The sequence below is a fragment of the Calliphora vicina genome, chromosome 5 (genome assembly GCF_958450345.1).
Source record: "Calliphora vicina chromosome 5, idCalVici1.1, whole genome shotgun sequence".
NCBI lineage: Eukaryota > Metazoa > Arthropoda > Insecta > Diptera > Calliphoridae > Calliphora > Calliphora vicina.
The window spans coordinates 44,664,365-44,683,113 of NC_088784.1; the positions used below are offsets into that span (position 1 = coordinate 44,664,365).

Sequence of the window (18,749 nt, forward strand, 5' to 3'; positions counted from 1 at the left end):
CTCGAAGCCTAGCCCGAGGTAGCCCCGTGAGGGACATTGACCTACGATGGTCATAAACGGGCCAGGTGAGTCTCGATATCGTGCAGTTTGTCAAGTTAGACCATCTGAGTTGAGCAGACTCAAATAATTTACGCTGTATGATTGACTTACAGCAAGACAGCGGTGAACCGACCAAGTTATCGATCTCGTCAATTTGTAGACGAGAGCCTCTTTTGGCTAGTTCATCCGCAATAGCATTGTCAGGTACACCAGAGTGACCAGGCACCCAGAATAACTCCAGGTTAGAATGTCTCGCCATCTCATTAAGAGATACCCGGCATTCATGTACCAATCTGGATGTCGAGTAGACGTCAGATAGGGATTTGATAGCAGGCTTACTGTCGGTACAGATTCGGATATTCACACCAAATAGCCTATAGTACTTCATCCAGTGTACCGCCCTTTTGATCGCTGAAATCTCAGCTTGAATTACACTACATTGATCATGTAGCCTGAAACACACCCTCTTCTGAAGATGGGGAATATAGAAGCCTCCACCCACCCCATCCGCAGACTTAGAGCCATCTGTGTATATGACAAACGTGTCCATGGAAGAATGAGACCCGCCCGTCAATGACACAGAGAAGCGTCTGTCAATAAAGGGTAAGGGAGTACAGTAATCAATATTAGCAGGGAGATAAGATACACTGCCCAAAATAGACGCATGGCCAGTACAACTAGACCTCCATGCTCCAACAGTACTTAACCTAACCGCCGAATTTATGGCCAATTGTTTTGCCATCAGATCAGCAGGTAGCCAGTGCATCATTACAAACAGAGCACGAGACGGAGTACTGCGCAGCGCACCCGTGATCATTAGTGCGGATATTCGCAGGATTCTCTCAATTATCCCACAGTAGGTGGATTTACTTAGAGCCTTCCACCAAACTAGTGCTCCATACATTAGTATGGGCTTAACCACCATATCGAAAAGCCATTTCGCATTCCTAGGGCTTATTCCCCAGGTACTCCCAATGGCCCTTCTGCAGGCATAGATAGCGACAGCCGCCTTGGACGCTCTCGCATGAATATTAAGGCTCCAGGATAGCTTAGAGTCTAGTATAATTCCCAGATACTTAGCACTGTCCGAGAGTTTAAGTTCCACACCGTTAAGGCGCGGTAATGGGAACGGAGGGATTTTGTACCTTCTGGAGAACAGCACAAGCTCCGTTTTCCCAGGGTTCACACCTAGTCCACTTGCAGTGCTCCACTGGCTGAGTGTACTGAGTGAAGTTTGCAGGCATTGTGATAATGTGTCCAAGTGTTTCCCAGAAACAGCTACGGCAACATCATCAGCATATGCAACAGTTTTGCACATCATGGAATCTAATTTCATGAGTAACATATTAATGGCAAGATTCCACAAGAGTGGAGATAAAACCCCTCCCTGTGGAGTGCCCCGGTTCGCTAATCTAAAAATAGTAGCAGTTCCCATAGAAGAAATAATGACTATTAGCCAGAAGTCTACCTATGAAGCAGATAATAGATTGATCTATATCCAGACCGCCTAGAGCCGAAAGGATCGTCTCTGGCGTCACATTGTTAAAGGCCCCCTCAATATCCAAGAAGGCCACCAATGCATATTCCTTATGCTCGAGTGATTTTTCTACGAATCCCACAAGCGAATGTAAAGCAGTCTCAACAGATCTACCCTTCATATAGGCATGTTGAGACAAGGATAGTCGGTTCGGGTTAATCGATGAACGAAGGTGTAGATCAATCAAACTTTCCATAGTTTTCAAGAGGAAGGACGATAGGCTAATAGGCCTAAAGTCCTTGGGTCTAGTATGAGATGCCTTCCCTCCCTTGGGAATGAAGGCCACATTACATCTGGTCCACGACTCCGGGATATATGACCAAGCCAAGCAGGCCGAGTATATACGAGTCAACCAGGGAATAATTAAATCCTCATTCCGTTGCAGATCCGCCGGAATGATGCCATCAGGACCCGGAGATTTATATGGGTCAAAGCTACGCAGGGCCCATTTTAGTCTCTCCTCATTTATGAGAATTGTGACTTCAAAAGGCCCAGTATAAGATATCGCAGTGTTACCCTCAGATAAGGGAACACTGCCAGGGAAATGAGCGTCCATCAACACCTCTAGGGTTTCCTTTCCGCTAGTAGTCCAGCCGTCGCTCGATTTCTGAATATAACTCGGGACAGCGGCCGAAGATGACAAGATCCTGCGCAAGCGACTCGTCTCAGAGGAACCTTCCACGCCGCTACAGAAGGACCTCCAGGATTTGCGCTTCGTCCTAACCAGGTTCTTGAATTTATTCACAGAGGACTTGTAAACAGACCAGTTGCCCAGTCTCTTGGCCTCATTGAAAAGTTTGCGACACTCTCTACGAGTGTTCGCTATCTCGGAAGTCCACCAAGGTGGTTTTTTCCTATCTCTGCAGATACTAGGTCTGCATGAATCTGATATCCCTCTGTCAAACGCATAGTCAAATTGTTGACCGCAATTTCAATATCATTCCGATCACTAATGATCGGAGGGTCAGGGAGAAGGCGAGAGAGAATAGCATGTTGCCCAACCCAATCAGTCCTTCTCCTGTTTCGGATGGGCATAGCCCCCTTTTCACGAACTTCAATAACAAAGTCTATGTACATATGATCAGAGAATGAACAGTCATTCGAAACTCTCCATCCACTGATAAGATCTGAGTGCCTAGAACTAACTAGCGTTAAATCAAGAACCTCCCTTCTGTTAGTAACTACAAAGGTTGGTTCTGAACCAGTGTTGACTATGTCTATGTTATTACCAGGGCAACCAAACATATGCTCTAAAAAAAGTGCTTTATGCGCATAAAATATGTACTTAAAAACGAAAAATATGCTCTTAAAATATAAAAAATATACACTTAAAAATAGTTGGTTTTTGTTGAATTTCAAAGTTGTATTAAACAAATAAGTAGAAAGTAAAAAAAAATATTGAGCTCATAAATTAAATTTGGTAATTGTACATGAAAATAGTCTGATTCAATTAATTTTATTATTGCAATAAATTACTATGTATTTACTTAAGTTTTCAAATTCTTTGTTTTAAATTTCCGTAGAATTTCTTAGACAATCTTAATCAATTGATCAATTCAATTTTAAACTGTTTAATACTTCAAATTTGTTTAGTAATTATTAGGATAATATTTGACTTTTTGAATTCATGTGCCCCAATATGTATAGGATCAGTAGGGAGAGGATGTTCTTTTAAAAACCACTTTTTTATCATTTGAATTATATTTAAAAAAACTCGTTGGAGAGGGTGTTTAATTTTTTGGTGAAAAAATTTAAATAGATTTTGGAGCATTCATCATGTATTTAGGTTAACATCTAAATAAATTCGGCTTCAAAAATTTAAATAGAATTATCAAAAAGCCTTACAATTGTTGAATGATTGTTTTTTATTTAAGACTGCGGCGATTATCATTGGGACTCAAAATGGGTGACCCGATATACTAGAAGATAGTGTGCTGGACTATCAATCTGAGAGTTGCGAGTTCGATTCCAAAACGCTTAGCATTGTTTCCTCTATCTATCTAATATCTTCGTTAGAATTTGTGTAAATCTATCAACGAACAATGAATGCGAGGTTTTCAATGGATCTTAATATTCTGAACATTTGTTTAATAATTTTATATTAATGGCAAACTGTCAATGACCAACCATAACTGTCTAAAGCAAACTTAAGTTTTTTTTGTATTTTGAAAATGTATCCAAAATATTGTTAAGAAATTGTCCACAATACATAAAATTTTGAAATTTTATTTACCCAATAAGCATTTTTACTGGAATTCAAGTTGAATGCAAGTGTAATTCAAGCCTTTAATTATAGTCAAGCAATTGAATTACAGTTGTATTACACTTTATCTCAATATCATTCTCCAGTAAAAAGGAAACATAAATTTGAGCCATATGTTTTTTGTTTGAAAAATATTTAATTTTTCAAATATTTTTCAAGTTTAAAACATAATTACATTTGCATTCAAGTCAAGTGAAGACAAATTCCAACAAAATGTTCAGTGCTTGAATTTTTGGGACTTTGGTGCTTACTGGGTAAATTTTTTAAGTATAGTTTATTATTTGTTAAATGTTTGTGTTTGTATTTTTTTAATTTTATTCAAATATACGGAAATTATGCTCCCTCACAAAAATTCAATGAAGATAAGGCGAGTATGGGTATTCTAATTTTTTCTTTAAGTAATTTAGGCCAATTATCATTGGACCCTGAAAAATAGTAAAATATAGAAATGAAAAATTACAATGCTAACAATAAAATTATATTAAGAAAACAAAATAATTAAAAAAAAGAAAATATGCAGCAAAAATATGCAGTTATGAGCTAAATATGCCAAAATATGCTATAAAAAGCAAAATATGATAAAATATGCTGTAAAGAGCAAAATATGCAATAACAAATCGATGGCAAAATTCTTAAAATTGTCTGAAACGGATAAATAACTAACTCATATGTTTATACGACGCACAGCAAAAAATATGATATTGCATACTTTTGGTTGCCCTGGTTATTACAAAGAATGAATTCGAAAATTGACTCACCCCTTGCGTTGGTGTCCGAGCTGCCCCATACAATATGATGTGCATTGGCATCAGCTCCAATAATAACCGGCAGATTCTCAACTCTTGCCCTTTCAATTATGTCGCGAACCTTGCTGTTTGGTGGTGGCTCACTGTGGTCATGTGCCATGTAGCTGGATATAACCAGTATAGTTCCTACACCAGTTTCCCAGGCCGCTACCACAGTATCTTCATCGCTGTAATCAGAAAGATATTGAGTTTGTTGCTAGCTACTATACATGATCTAATGTTACCTGAGCCTTTCATGTATAGTAGCTTATGGCCTTTGGCACCTAGTCCGCGAACCCCTTCTCGATGGATCCAGGGTTCTTGGATGAGTGCTAGCTCCTCCCCTCTCTCGGACATCCGGAGGAGCAGGGCAGCCGAAGCTGCTTTGGAGTGGTGAAGATTAATTTGAGTTACCTTCACCATCTCCGTGTTTTTGTACGATTGTGACGTTGACGTCTTCTTGGTCCGAGGGACTCGAGTCCAAGAGGGCGTCCTCGTCAACTACATCGTCCAATGGCCCAAAAAATTCATCCACCATTTCAGAGTTGGAATGGGTGTCCTCTTGAGCAACAGAACTAGTAGTCTCATCGCAAGACATGTCCTCGGGGGTAGGTTCAATGTCATCCTGAACCAGTTTACCCCTATCGTCTCCTCGGTAAACTCTAAGAATGATCGACTCGAAACCGTAGTAGACCTTTCCTAGATTTTTCCGAAGAGGCGCTAGGGACTCCTGGTTCATGATGACCGTGATCCTCATGTATCCCCCTTCAGATTCGGAGACCCTGGCAACCATCCAATCATGTGTAGGGATGTCAGGATTTCCGATCCGAAGGAGCTCCAGGATTTCCTCCGGTTTCGCCGGTTCGTCGGGAACTCGGGCTGTGGATCTAGGCCGGCGTGGTATCTCGTCAACAGAGACCACATCCAGTCTAGCTCCTTCCCAAAGGCCGTCCAACAGAGCGACAGCCTGCTTAAAAAGCATGGCTGATCGCTCGTTTGAACAAGCCATTAGTTTAACCCGACCGCGATACCAACCGGCATCATCACACTGATGAACACTCCCATCAGTTTTCTGCGCACCATATCCCAATTTGCATGGGATATAGAGCAGTCAGAGTCACTCCGATCGATGACAGCCCGAACAAGATGACCTTTAGCCACCTCGCTGAAGGATTTGTCAAACGATCGGTGAGACTTGGGACGTTTCGTCACGGGCTGCTGGCTCTGCGATTGCGCCTCCTCCTCGGAACGTTGCCGTTTAGGCGCGTCCTTAGACGCATGAGGAGGATTCTGCAGGTCAGCTAGGATGTTCCTTGCCCAGAGAGAGTGAGACGAGAGTGACTCGGCAGGTTTGTTGCCTAACCGGTCGATAATTTTTTCGGCGGCTCGCCGTCTCAAAAAAGCCCTTCTGGCTGGTGTTACGTGCCTTGTGGGGTTGTTGTCGCCCTGTTGGGCAGGAGGCACAGCTTGGGAACCCGAAAACTTGTTCGCAGTTCCTTTACTGGCAGGGAGAGGTGTAGCTTGGGTACCCGAAATCTTGTTCGCAGCACCCTTGCACACAATCGGCACTGGGTTAGCTACAGCCTGAGTTTTCAAGCTAGCAGCTCCCAAAACAGAGTTTTTTACCGATCCTCTGTCGGTACGGGCCAAGGCAGCTTTCGAGGTGCTTGGGTTGAAATTCAGAGGCACCTCGCTGCTTTTACTCTTGCATCCTTTTTTAGAGGATGCAGGCTTTGCGCATTCAGATGTTTTAGGTTTCCCTAAAACTCCTCCTGCTTGTTGTTGAGCGCCAGTAGCTAGCAGATTAGCTCGGCCCGGTGTCGCCACCTAACTAACCTGGATCTCAGTAGCTCTCGATTCACCGCGACCTGAAATCGCCGCCGCGGGAATAGGGTCTCCGGAGATTATGAGGCCCCCGACCGGATACATAGGGCTCTGTTTATTTTCTTCCATTTATCGGACGGACCGACGTAAAAAGTGCATTTTATACCTAGCTGCCAGGTGAAAAACTGCCGCCCCACTGGGGTCAAACTGACCACCAAGCCGCCCAATATGGGAACAGACGCTGGTGGATTTCGGACTCTGTAGGGGAAAGGGACAGAGGACCCAAAGGGTCCAGAAAAGCGGACATATACTGTCAAGAAGGCCCCAATCTAATTGAAAGGGAAAACCTTCTGACAGTACCGTCAAGTAGCCGCCCCATAGGGATATACAGACGCTACTTGACAAGGGGAAGGGTAGTTCTTAGTTCGTGCTCACCATGAGCCCCTCTGGTATGGTTGTACCTGCCAGCACGGCCCCATGGCTCCTTGCACTTAAGCCTCTGCATCGCGTCAAGATGACTACCCAGCGCAGAGGAGTAATAAGCTAATAGTAGTTTAATTTTATTGTCGAAATTATTTAATTAATTTATAATTTGTTATGATTTATGACATACCTCTTTTTTTTAGGTGGCTCTGGCTCATGGAATACATTATTATTACTTAGTTTCTCGTTGATTTTTCTATTTTTTAGTTCCTGCATTATGAATTTTTCTTTATTTGTAGCATTTTCTACATCTTCTTCAAGAACGAACTCATCTGACAGATTATTTATATCTGGAACCCTTTTCAAATAAATATCTAGCTTTGACCAATTTTTTTGGCATGGGTCCATGAGCGCTGCCAATACATGGATTTTACAAATTTTGAATCTTTTGTAGAAATTTTGTTTTGCATAATTATATAAATGAATTATTATACCAAAACTTGCCATTTCCCCCTTTTCAACCAAATTGGAATATATATTTTCAAAAAAATAAATGCATGTGGAAATTGTTGCATACTCTTGGCCTTGTAAATATGTAGTGGCTTCCGAAAAAACTTTTAAAAAAACTTCGAACTCCTTTAGAATTTCCTGTTCCATGTCATTAATTAATAAATTTTCTTTTTTTATGTTTAAAAGCAAAATATTCAAAACTTCGTTATTTTTTGTGAAGCTCGTTATCATATTTAAAATCGAATTCCATCGGGTTTCAATAGAATTTTTTAGGGATTGTAAATGTGGCGATTTTATGGCTGCTTCTAACTCCATTTCCAGACATCCTGTTGGAAAATTTTCATCAGTTTCTATGCAATTGCAAACATTTTGAATATTTATGATAATATTATAGATGTTTTCATGTTCTTTAAGGAGTTGAAGTTTTTGGAATTCTTCCCCCCTGTAGGTCAATGCTCGAAAAATGGTTTTTAGTTTTAAAATTATGTCATTTAGTTGTTCAAATAAAGTGTTGTTTAGTATATCATGAACCAAGAAGCGATGTAGTGAATGTGCCATACATGGAAATCGTGTTATTTTTTTTATTTTAAGGGCGGATAGTATATTTGACCCGGCATCAGTTACAGCTCTAATATTTTTAGTTTCAAGTTTGAAAAACTTTAAGGTCTCCGATATATTGTCTGCTATACGTTTTCCAGTGTGGGGATGGGGAAAGTGTTCCGTTTTTAGACTTACACATTGTCTAAACCTAAGTTTAGACAATAAACATAATAAACATAATAAAAGAATTTTTATATTTTATCCTTGAATTGAAAATTGTATGATTTAAATTTTGTAAAATTATATATATAGTACCGTATATGAATTCCAAATGTACTATTTATCTAAACATATATTTGAATTGTTAACTGAAAAATATGTATCACCTTAATTTAATTAAAGAATTTGAAGTTGCTAGCAACATATAGTAACGGGAATGTTCCAAAAATTATTTGTATTTGTTGAGAACAGAAAATGTTGAAACATAAAATATAATTATAAATCGTTCACTTGGCACTTAGCAACAGGCTGAACAACTTCAAATTCGGAACTTCAATATTTACCTCAATTTTACTATATTTATATATTCAATTTTTTAAATACTTACCGTAAATTTAAATACTTACCGTAAATCTGAATACTTACCGTAACCTTAAAATATATACTTACCGTAACTCTAAATCATATACATACTTACCTTAACACAAACTTGTACTTGCCACAATTGAAGTTCTTCACCTACATATAAAACAAACCAAAAGGTAACAAAACCCCTGAAATAAAATCATTATAACGTTTTGAAAAGAAACTATTAATCTCTTTTTATTTCTCTTCAAAACTCTATATAACTTTAATCACTAACTTTGAGTGATTAAAATTATAATCTTCCTTTAAAGCTTCAACTCCCAAATCCCAAAGGCGTGGAAGATTTAAAGTAATCTGTCCCCATCAGATTATTTCACACATTTTAAAACAAACTCCTCGGAATAATGTATTTTTAAGTTAACGTACGAAATCTTTTGTATTTGTCTGTCCACATATCCATTATTAATGTTATGTCATTTGGACATTTTTCTATAATATTTTGAACAGCATTTAAATAAAAGTCATAAACATCACAAAGAGCTGCTGTAGATACTGTTGTAGATGATGGAAAAGTTATTGTTATGTCAAAATTTGTGACATATTTTTGAAACCCTGGCCTTTCAACTGTACTAAATGGCTGAAGATCTATGCAGCACATTTCACATAGACGTCGGGCGTGAATAAAATTATTATTGTTTTTTGAGGTAGTAGTTAATGACTTTTTTGTTAAAAATTATGTTTTCTTGGAAGTTAAGCTCTTTATTTCAATATTATGGCAAGATTTTAAATGGTTCGAATAATTTGTTGTTGAAGTGTTTTCCCCAAATCTAAAATCAAGAAAATAACACAATTTTTTCCAAAAATATATTGTGTATAACGGGTTTTTATTGAAATAACTTCATTATAACAATTTTATAATAGAAAATCTTCAATACAACAGTTTTTTAATAGAAAATCTTGTGTATTACCGTTTTTTTTTGGTTCTAAAATTGTCTAAAATTTAGTTAAACGAAAACATACCCTTTTAAAGCTGTTGGAGATTCGAAACAAAGTTTACAAAATTTGTATTTATCCAAAATTTTTTTGTTGGAAATATATAAATTACCAAAATATTTCCAGCACTCCGCTAAACTATTGGTCTTCGTTATAATTTTAGCGTTTTGCTTAACATCCAATTGCTTTCGAAGCATTTCTTGATAATAGTTAATATTTTTTTCTGCTCCAATCGCTTCGCATTCCGATTCAGAAGATTCTGATATTTCGGCATTAGTTGATTTAAAAAAACTATTAAGACTACTTTGCGTCATATTATTTAATAATATATATTTAAATCAGAGATCTGAAATCAGAGAAAAATATATTCGGCCATGTTCTCAAAAGCGCATAGCGCTTAAAATTTGCGTTTCCGATTTGAAAACGCTAGAAATTTTGCGTTTTCCAACCGCTTATTGATTGAATATTGCATAAATGGAGACTAAAATTAATAAAACATTTTTGAACTGGTATTCTAAATTAAATTATCTTTTCTTTTCTTTGACATCAATTTTGTTGATCTAAATTCCAGGATATATTGGTGAAATCACAAAGATGTTGAATATTCGGGGTTGTCATAGAATCCAATCATTGTCAGAATCGGTTTTGAAAACGACAGAAAAAGTACATTGGTCTCGTGAAATCGAAAGTTATCCGTTTTATATTCGATCTACACCATTTACAATTGTATTTCAGAAGTTTCTAATTGTATTTCAGAATTTTCTAATTGAATTTCAGAAATTTCCAATTGAATTTCAGAAATTTCTAATTGAATTTCAGAAATTTCCAATTGTATTTCAGAAATTTCCAATTGTATTTTAGAATTTTCTAATTATATTTCAGAATTTTCTAATTCAATTTCAGAAATTTCCAATTATATTGCAGAATTTTCTAATTCAATTTCAGAATTTTCTAATTCAATTTCAGAAATTTCTAATTGTATTTCAGAATTTTCTAATTGAATTTCAGAAATTTCTAATTGTATTTCAGAATTTTCTAATTGTATTTTAGAATTTTTCAATTATATTTCAGAATTTTCCAATTGTATTCTGAAATATAATTGGAAAATTCTAAAATACAATTGAAAATTTCTGAAATTCAATTAGAAAATTCTGAAATATAATTGGAAATTTCTAAAATACAATTAGAAACTTCTGAAATACAATTGTAAATGGTGTAGATCGAATATAAAACGGTTAACTTTCGATTTCACGAGACCAATGTACTTTTTCTGTCGTTTTCAAAACCGATTCCGACAATGATTGGATTCTATGACAACCCCGATTAAATCTTTTCAGTTTCATGCTTATTCAAATGTGTATTAAGAAATATGATTTAATTACCTAAAATACTTATCCATATTTGACCGTAGCCAACATATAAGATTCCGAAAATCTCTTAAAAACAATTAATCTTTTATAAATATATAAATCACTTTAAAATTGAACATAAAATTGATATATGTGGTTGTCATAGAATCCAATCATTGTCGGAATCGGTTTTGAAAACGACAAAAAAGGTAAATTTGACTTATTAAATCCAATGTAATTTTTTGTTTTCTCTATAAAGAATTTAATTCTAGATCGAATATAAAACGGATAACTTTCAATTTCACGAGACCAATGTACTTTTTCTGTCGTTTTCAAAACCGATTCCGACAATGATTTGATTCTATGACAACCCCGATAGATCAATAATTGTAAACAAAAATCGTACTACTGAATTTTGTGAATATTGGTCCATATTTGACCATAGCCAGTATATAAGAATTTGAAAATCACTTAAAAACCATTAATCTTTTATAAATATCTACATAAATCACTTTAAAATTCAACATAAAACATTTAAACACTTACCTTTTACAATTTTAAATGACAGCAACTGGACAACTCTAAATTTTCTGACGAACTTCACAATTTTTAAGGACTGGAACAACTGGACAACGATTTTAATAGGCTTTATTGACGAACTTGATACGGACAATTTTAAAGGACTGCAAATAAAAAAATGTTAACCGAATTTAATGACGAACTTTTACAAATTTAACCGAACAACAATTAAAAAACATTTAAACACTTACCTTTTACAATTTTAAATGACAGCAACTGGACAATTCTAAATTTTTTGACGAACTTCACAATTTTTAAGGACTGGAGCAACTGGACAACGATTTTAATAGGCTTTATTGACGAACTTGATACGGACAATATTAAAGGACTGCAAATAAAAAAATGTTAACTGAATTTAATGACGAACTTTTATAAATTTAACCGAACAACAATTAAAAAACATTTAAACACTTACCTTTTACAATTTTAAATGACAGCAACTGGACAATTCTAAATTTTCTGACGAACAACTGGACAACGATTTTAATTGGCTTTATTGACGAACTTGATACGGACAATTTTAAAGGACTGCAAATAAAAAAATGTTTACTGAATTTAATGACGAACTTTTATAAATTTAACCGAACAACAATTTAACAAATATTTAAACACTTACCTTTTACATTACTTGAACTAGACTAGGACTGGACAACAATTATACACGAATTGAAATTTACAATTATAAATGAACAGACTGTACAAAAATGACAAACTTTACAAAACTGTACAACAATTTTACCAAAAAAAAATTACGACTTAATTCACGGACTGCACAATTCAAAATGAATTTGAAATTTGCAATTTGCAAACTTGACAACAATTTCACTAAAAATAAAACTAACGGCACTTTTTAGTATGTATGTATTGCATTTTTTTTTCTTTTAACAAACAGTGTTACTTTTTTTGGTATGTACTAAATATTTACGGCGGCTTATTTCGAGCCGCTATGAGCCGACTAAAACGGCGGCGGCGGCAAAGTCCAAAATATAACCGGCGGCGGCGCGCCGTCGGCTCTGAGCCGGTCGGCTTGTTTCACTGGACCCGGTTACTTTTATTGTTTACGTTTTTTGGATTTTTGTTTTTAATTTTGTATGTCAGCTGTTCAGCGTTGCCACATGTCTGTTTTTTGTTGTATATTGTATGAAAACATTTTCTACATTAACGGTGACACCCAGTTAAAGTCGGTTCAATTTAAAACATACTTTAATTTTGACTATAGTTGCAAATTAATAAAAAGCAGGTTTTTATTTTAAAGTTGTTTTTAAAAAGAACCGACTTTAGTGTTTGACTATGATTATGGGCCATCGGTTTTTTAATAACTTACATTTTAAGTAGTAAAGTCTAAAAAAACAAAATAAACAAACAAAACAAATAATCAGTTACTTTTTTTCAATTTGCCCATTTTTTTTATTGCATATTTATTTTTAGAAACATACAAAATAATATTATATTACTGTGTAAAAATCATTATTTGATGCACAATAAAATAACTAAGCAGTGATGTAGTGAGTAGAAAAGCAGACTAGCAAACGGATAGTTCCTTGGTTCGACTCTTGGCAACGACTTATTTTTTTTTGGTTTGCAAATACAAAATTCTATAAATAACTCTAACAAAACAACTTATTTCCGGCCAAAAAATATAGCTTACTTTTGGGACATCGCGAACAAAAATAAGTAGTCTAATCGTCAAATTCCCCTTATTTTTCGGCTTATTTTTAAGCAAAGTTTTGCTGGGTATAGAGATGCTAATCGGGACTGTTTTTTGAAAATCCCGGGGATCGGGATTTGGTAAAGAATACCGAAATCCCGACCCGGGTTTTCGGTATTCCCGGGTTCCGGTATTTTCGGGAAATCTAAAATCCCGAAAATTATAAGGAAGAAACGTACATAATTATGTCTTTACAATTGAAAGTAAATTTTTTATTTAGCTATTAATTTTTATGAGACACTAAAAAGCTCTCTATGGCGAGCTACAAAAAAATTAAAAAGACCTGTTATGACCAGACCTCCTCTACGTAATTCTAGTGGAGGCTGGGCGAGAAACGATACTGAAAAAGGAAATCTGTTTGTTAGTCATCTAAAGAATGTATTTTCCCCAAACGAGAAATCACCTGGTATTGATAAAATCAGTAACAAGATGCTCCTCGAGCTACCCCAAATTGCATTAAGAATAATCCTATTTATTTTTAATGCTATATTACGCCTTGAATATTATCCACCAGAATGGAAGGTTTCTTTAGTTACAATGATACCTAAGCCGGGAAAAGATCACAGTAAAGTAGAATCATATAGACCCATTAGCCTATTGTCAAATATATCAAAGCTATTCGAAAAACTGTTAATGCACAAGTTAAAGCCGATAGTGAATCATTTTGATTGTATTCCAACTCATCAATTCGGATTTCGAGAAAAACATAACACCATAGAACAAACTCACAGGTTGGTAGAAATCATATCCAAGACATTTGAAGAAAAAAATATTGTTCTGCACTCTTCATCGACGTTTCGCAAGCCTTCGACAAAGTATGGCATGAAGGATTATCGATAAAAATAAAACAATATTTACCAGTGAACACACACAAGCTTCTAGAAAGTTATTTAAGTCATCGAAAGTTCGTTCTTAAAGAGGGAGACTTCATAAGTTCATCACAGCCTATTGAAGCAGGCGTACCTAGTGTTTATAAAAAACCGACTTTTTAAAAAACCGGTTTGTCGGTTAACCGAAAAATGGCCTTTTCTAAAAAACCGGTTTTTCGGTTAACCGACATCGAAAAAACCGGTTAAACCGGTTAACCGTCATATATGTATAGAAAACATAAAATGTCCAATAAAGTCTATACAGCTTTAAAATTTGTAGTTTTTAGTAGTCAGGAATGGTTAATATAAATAATTATAAATAGACAAAAGTACTGAGTTCATTTTATTTTGTAAAAATTGCAAAATTATTATCTCAGTCAAATGGAATTGTGTATAGATATGCTACTAAATATATAATACGTACTTGTTTTAATTATTGGTTTATTCATTAAATTCCAACCAAAAAATGTAAATCAATTTTTTAATTAAATTTTTGATAATTTTGAAATTTATTATCACCTTAACTTTCTGATACGAAAAAGCAAATGTTACAAGTTCTAAAAAAGGACCTATAAGATGAAAACGCACTTCTTCTTAGCTGTGATTATTTGTCATTATAAATCATACCAAATAATTAATAAAACTCCATTATCAGATTTCAAAAATGTTTCAAATCATGGATTTTAGAACGTTTTTTGTCTCTCCTGCAATATTTCTGAAAAGCTAACAAAATGATTAATAAATTAAAATTTTAAGAACAAAACACACTAATGAAGTCAAATTTTTATAGGTACATCGAATTCAATTTAACTTTTGGTAAAATCATCAATAAGTTTTTAATGAATCATTATAATGCATTAGTAAGATTTAGCCTAAACTTAAACTTAGAGAATTATGCGGAATTTAATTTTAATTTTTAATATTTTCATTATGTGTAATTGATTTTGCAAAAGTATCTAAGTAAACTCATCGTCCTCTACTATATAGGATCATTGTAATTCTTAAAAATATTAATCTAAAGAGGTTTGTATTGTAAAACAGCAGTTTAGGTTTCAAATCAGACCAATAATGTGTATCGAATGAATACTAAAAATGCACAAAACATTCGAAAAACTGCAAAAATTTATACATCTTACATTCACATTGCGTAGAGAATCGTTCCTTCCAATCCTAATAAATAAATAACTGAAGTTAAATATCTAGGTCTGCATCTAGACCGACGTCTTACCTGGAAATAGAATATAGATACGAAATTGACTCAAATGAAGTTAAAATTACTACAAATTTACTGGCTAATTGGTAAAAACTCGAGATTGAGTTTAGATTGCAAACTTTTGCTGTACAGCTCAATAATAAAACCCATATGGTGCTATGGAATTCAATTATGGGGCACGGCCTCAGCTTCTAATATTGAAAAAATTCAAAGATTCCAAAATAAAATATTACGAATGATAACAGCAGCGCCTTGGTATGTGAGAAATATTAACATTCATAAGGACCTAGGTGTCTCCCTGGTGAAAAATTAAATAAAAAAACAAGCGGAGTCATATTTTAAAAAGTTAGAAGTTCACCCAAACCCACTTGCACGAACATTAATGAGAAGTAATGGCTACATCCGACTAAGAAGAAGGAATCCAACAGACCTGCGCTAATGATAGGATCTATAAATTAAACAAAATTTTTTGTCCAACTGTGGTGGGACGTAAATAAAAAAAAATAATTTTTAGATTTAAGATTTGAACAAATTATTTTTAGTTCACATTATTTTGTGAAGATACAATAAAAAAGATATGAAATAAAAAAAAAAAACTAAAAAGCATACTATTGCATCTATGGTTTCATCTGCCTTTCTGGAACGAATTTTGTTTCCGACATATGCTGCCGAAAAACATCTTTCATATTGGCGAAACCGTTTGCAAATACTTATAACAAATCTGCAAGTATTTTCCTCTTGTTCCTTCAGAAATAAAGTGATCTATTTCTTTTGCAAGTTGCAAATCTACATTACAACTTGGTTTCGTTATTGTTATTTGGGTTTTTACATTTATATCTGTAGAATGTGAAAATGCATAAAAAAGGCACACAAAATGACAATTTCCCCTATTTATTTATGAAAAACGGGATTTGGAAAATCCCGGGATTTAAAATAAAAAATCCCGGGCTTCGGGGTTTAAAAAATCCCGAAAACCCCGGGATTTTCGGGAACGGGATTCCCCGTTTGGCATCTCTATCTGGGTAGTAATAGAAAATCCACAAAATCAACTATTAAATGGCTGAAATATAAGAAATTGCGGGGTACAGTGCAGAAAGGCGAAAATCATCCGTTCAATTCAATATAGAGGCATTTGTGAATGGCATTTTTGATCCTGACATAAAACATGTGGTATATGCCACACGAAAGTCATCATTTGCGGATGCCATCTCATCGCTCTTGCTCAAGAAACATTGAAAATAATTTATAAGTCGTAAACATCCCTTAACGTCGGATATAGAATCAAGACTCAATAAAGAAAGCTAATTAGTGTCAGAAACTACCAACCCAATCAGAAATTTTAGTATAGATCCGAATGGGTGGTAGATTCAATAAAAATAAAATCAAAACACTGCAACAACAGAATAGTCCCAGTAAGAGTGCTTAACCTGTCTAGCTATAAAAAATCGCCAGGGCAAATTCGGACATAAGTCAATGTACTTCAGCAGAGGCAGTAAGTCCTCCAAAAACACGAGCAACTTGCGGAATATGTGGGGAAATGGAAATAAAGCCAATTAGCTTTTGAAGAAACATGCCTCTGTATTCACCTTAAAAAGTCAAAGCCAAGGTAGAACGACAATTGTATAATATCCCAGCAAAAACTTACATTGAAAAGTAACGAGTTAAAAAGCTAATATACATACCTACTATTCACTACTTACACAATAGCTTTTTAACTCATTATTTTAACACTGTGATGGCATTGGAGGCAAGTACTTACCACCCTCGCTTAGAAATAGGCTGTTAAATAAGTTGTTTTGTTGTAGAGCTATTTATAGAATTTTGTATTTGCAAACAAAAAATAAAATTTTCTAGTTTTCTATTTATGACCAATGATGTTGACAATTTTAGTTTTTAAGATTCCAATCTTACGGGCTATTTATGGTCAATCATTTGTTACCAAATGTGTAAATAAAAATCAAAGTATTTTCATTTTTATTATTATTTACCCAACGTTTCGTTTGTATGTTTCAAACTTCTTCAGGGGTTTTCTTTTATTGTTGAATTCTAGCGACAAAAACATATAAATATTTTATTATAAATCATTGAAAAACTTAAGATATCACAGTTCAACTTACGAAATTCTATTGTTTACATTGTCAATTAACATATTATTTAAAAAACTGGACTTCACGACACAGAATTAATAAATAAATAAATAATCATTACAACACAAACATATACTATAAGTCAAACTTAATACTAATATCACAGAACTTCAACTGATTTAATAATTAAATATTGCAGCGGAATATTGCAGTTTTGTGTTATCCTTGTCCTATTTCGTGTTCATTGTATTGTGTATTTTTTGTTGTATTCTTAAGCTTTCAAGAGTGTATCGTTTGTTCTCTTTTTGTTCTCTGTCCAATATCTTAATATTGTCAAAATCCATCTTATGATTGCACTCCTTTACGTGCAGAGATAATGCCGTCGTTATTTTTCCTTTTTCAATATCTGTTTTGTGTTCATTAACTCTCGTCCCCAACATTCTCTTTGTCGTACCAATGTAAACCAAGTTACATCTCTCCCTTTCATTACCGTCACATTTTATCTCATAGACCACATTATCACTCTTAAGTTTGTCAATTTTTGTTTTGTTGTTTGTAAATAGATGCCTCAGTGTCATATTTGATTTGTAAGCTATTGTTGTTGTTTTCTCTGTGATCATTCTCTTCATTGTTTTTGTCTCCGTTAGTTTGGGAATAAATGGTACACTGTAAAAAACTTTTTCCTCCTCAGTGTTTGGATTTTTCTGCTGTTTTTCATATTTTAGTACTTTGTTGATTAAATTGTTCGTCATATATGTTGGGTAACTATTCTTTGTAAGTATTTTTCTTATTCTATTAATATTGGTTTTCCTGTATTCAACATCACTTATCTGTAATACTTTCCTTATTAAATTCGTCGCTGTACTTATCTTCATTTTCAATGGTTGTGTAGAGTTGAAGTTAACCATTCTACCTGAAGATGTGGGTTTCGTGTACCAATTTGTCCTTATTCTTCCATTATCCTTGATGATATTGATGTCCAGATACGGTATTGACATATTCTTCTCGCGTTCTATTGTAAATTGTATCTTATTGTGATAAACGTTCATTGTTTTTAATATCTTCTCTTCGTCCGATTTCCTTATAATCGCAAACAAGTCATCCACATACTTAGTGATAAACTTAATCTCTATATTATTAGCCCTTAATTCGTCAATTACATCGTCCAGTAGTGTGTCAAGTACAATATTTGCAATTGTTGGCGATAGGGGGTTTCCCATTGGCATACCATATGTTTGATGGTAAAATTTATTGTCAAAAGTGAGATAGTTATTATCAGTTAAACAAAACTGAAGAATTTTCAAAAATGTTTGCCTTGGTATTGCCGTGTGTTCCTTAAGTGTTTTCCATTTGTCAAGTATATTCCTTATAGCCAAGTGAATCGGTATATTAGTGAATAATGATACCACGTCGAAAATAAAAAACTAATGCCATGTTTCCACGGC

The 18,749-nt window shown here is 34.6% G+C and overlaps 1 protein-coding gene across 1 annotated transcript; it reads right to left on the reverse strand.

Annotated features, from left to right (window-relative positions):
• Window positions 1-17,534: 17,534 nt before the first annotated feature.
• Window positions 17,535-18,524, reverse strand: LOC135961197 (uncharacterized). The gene has a single exon (XM_065512693.1). It carries the CDS (start codon window positions 18,522-18,524, stop codon window positions 17,535-17,537), a length of 990 nt encoding a protein of 329 aa, XP_065368765.1.
• Window positions 18,525-18,749: the final 225 nt, after the last annotated feature.

Excerpts from the sequence above, each read along its gene's own strand:
- LOC135961197 (XM_065512693.1), bottom strand. The coding sequence starts at position 18,524 with ATGGGAAACCCCCTATCGCCAACAATTGCAAATATTGTACTTGACACA.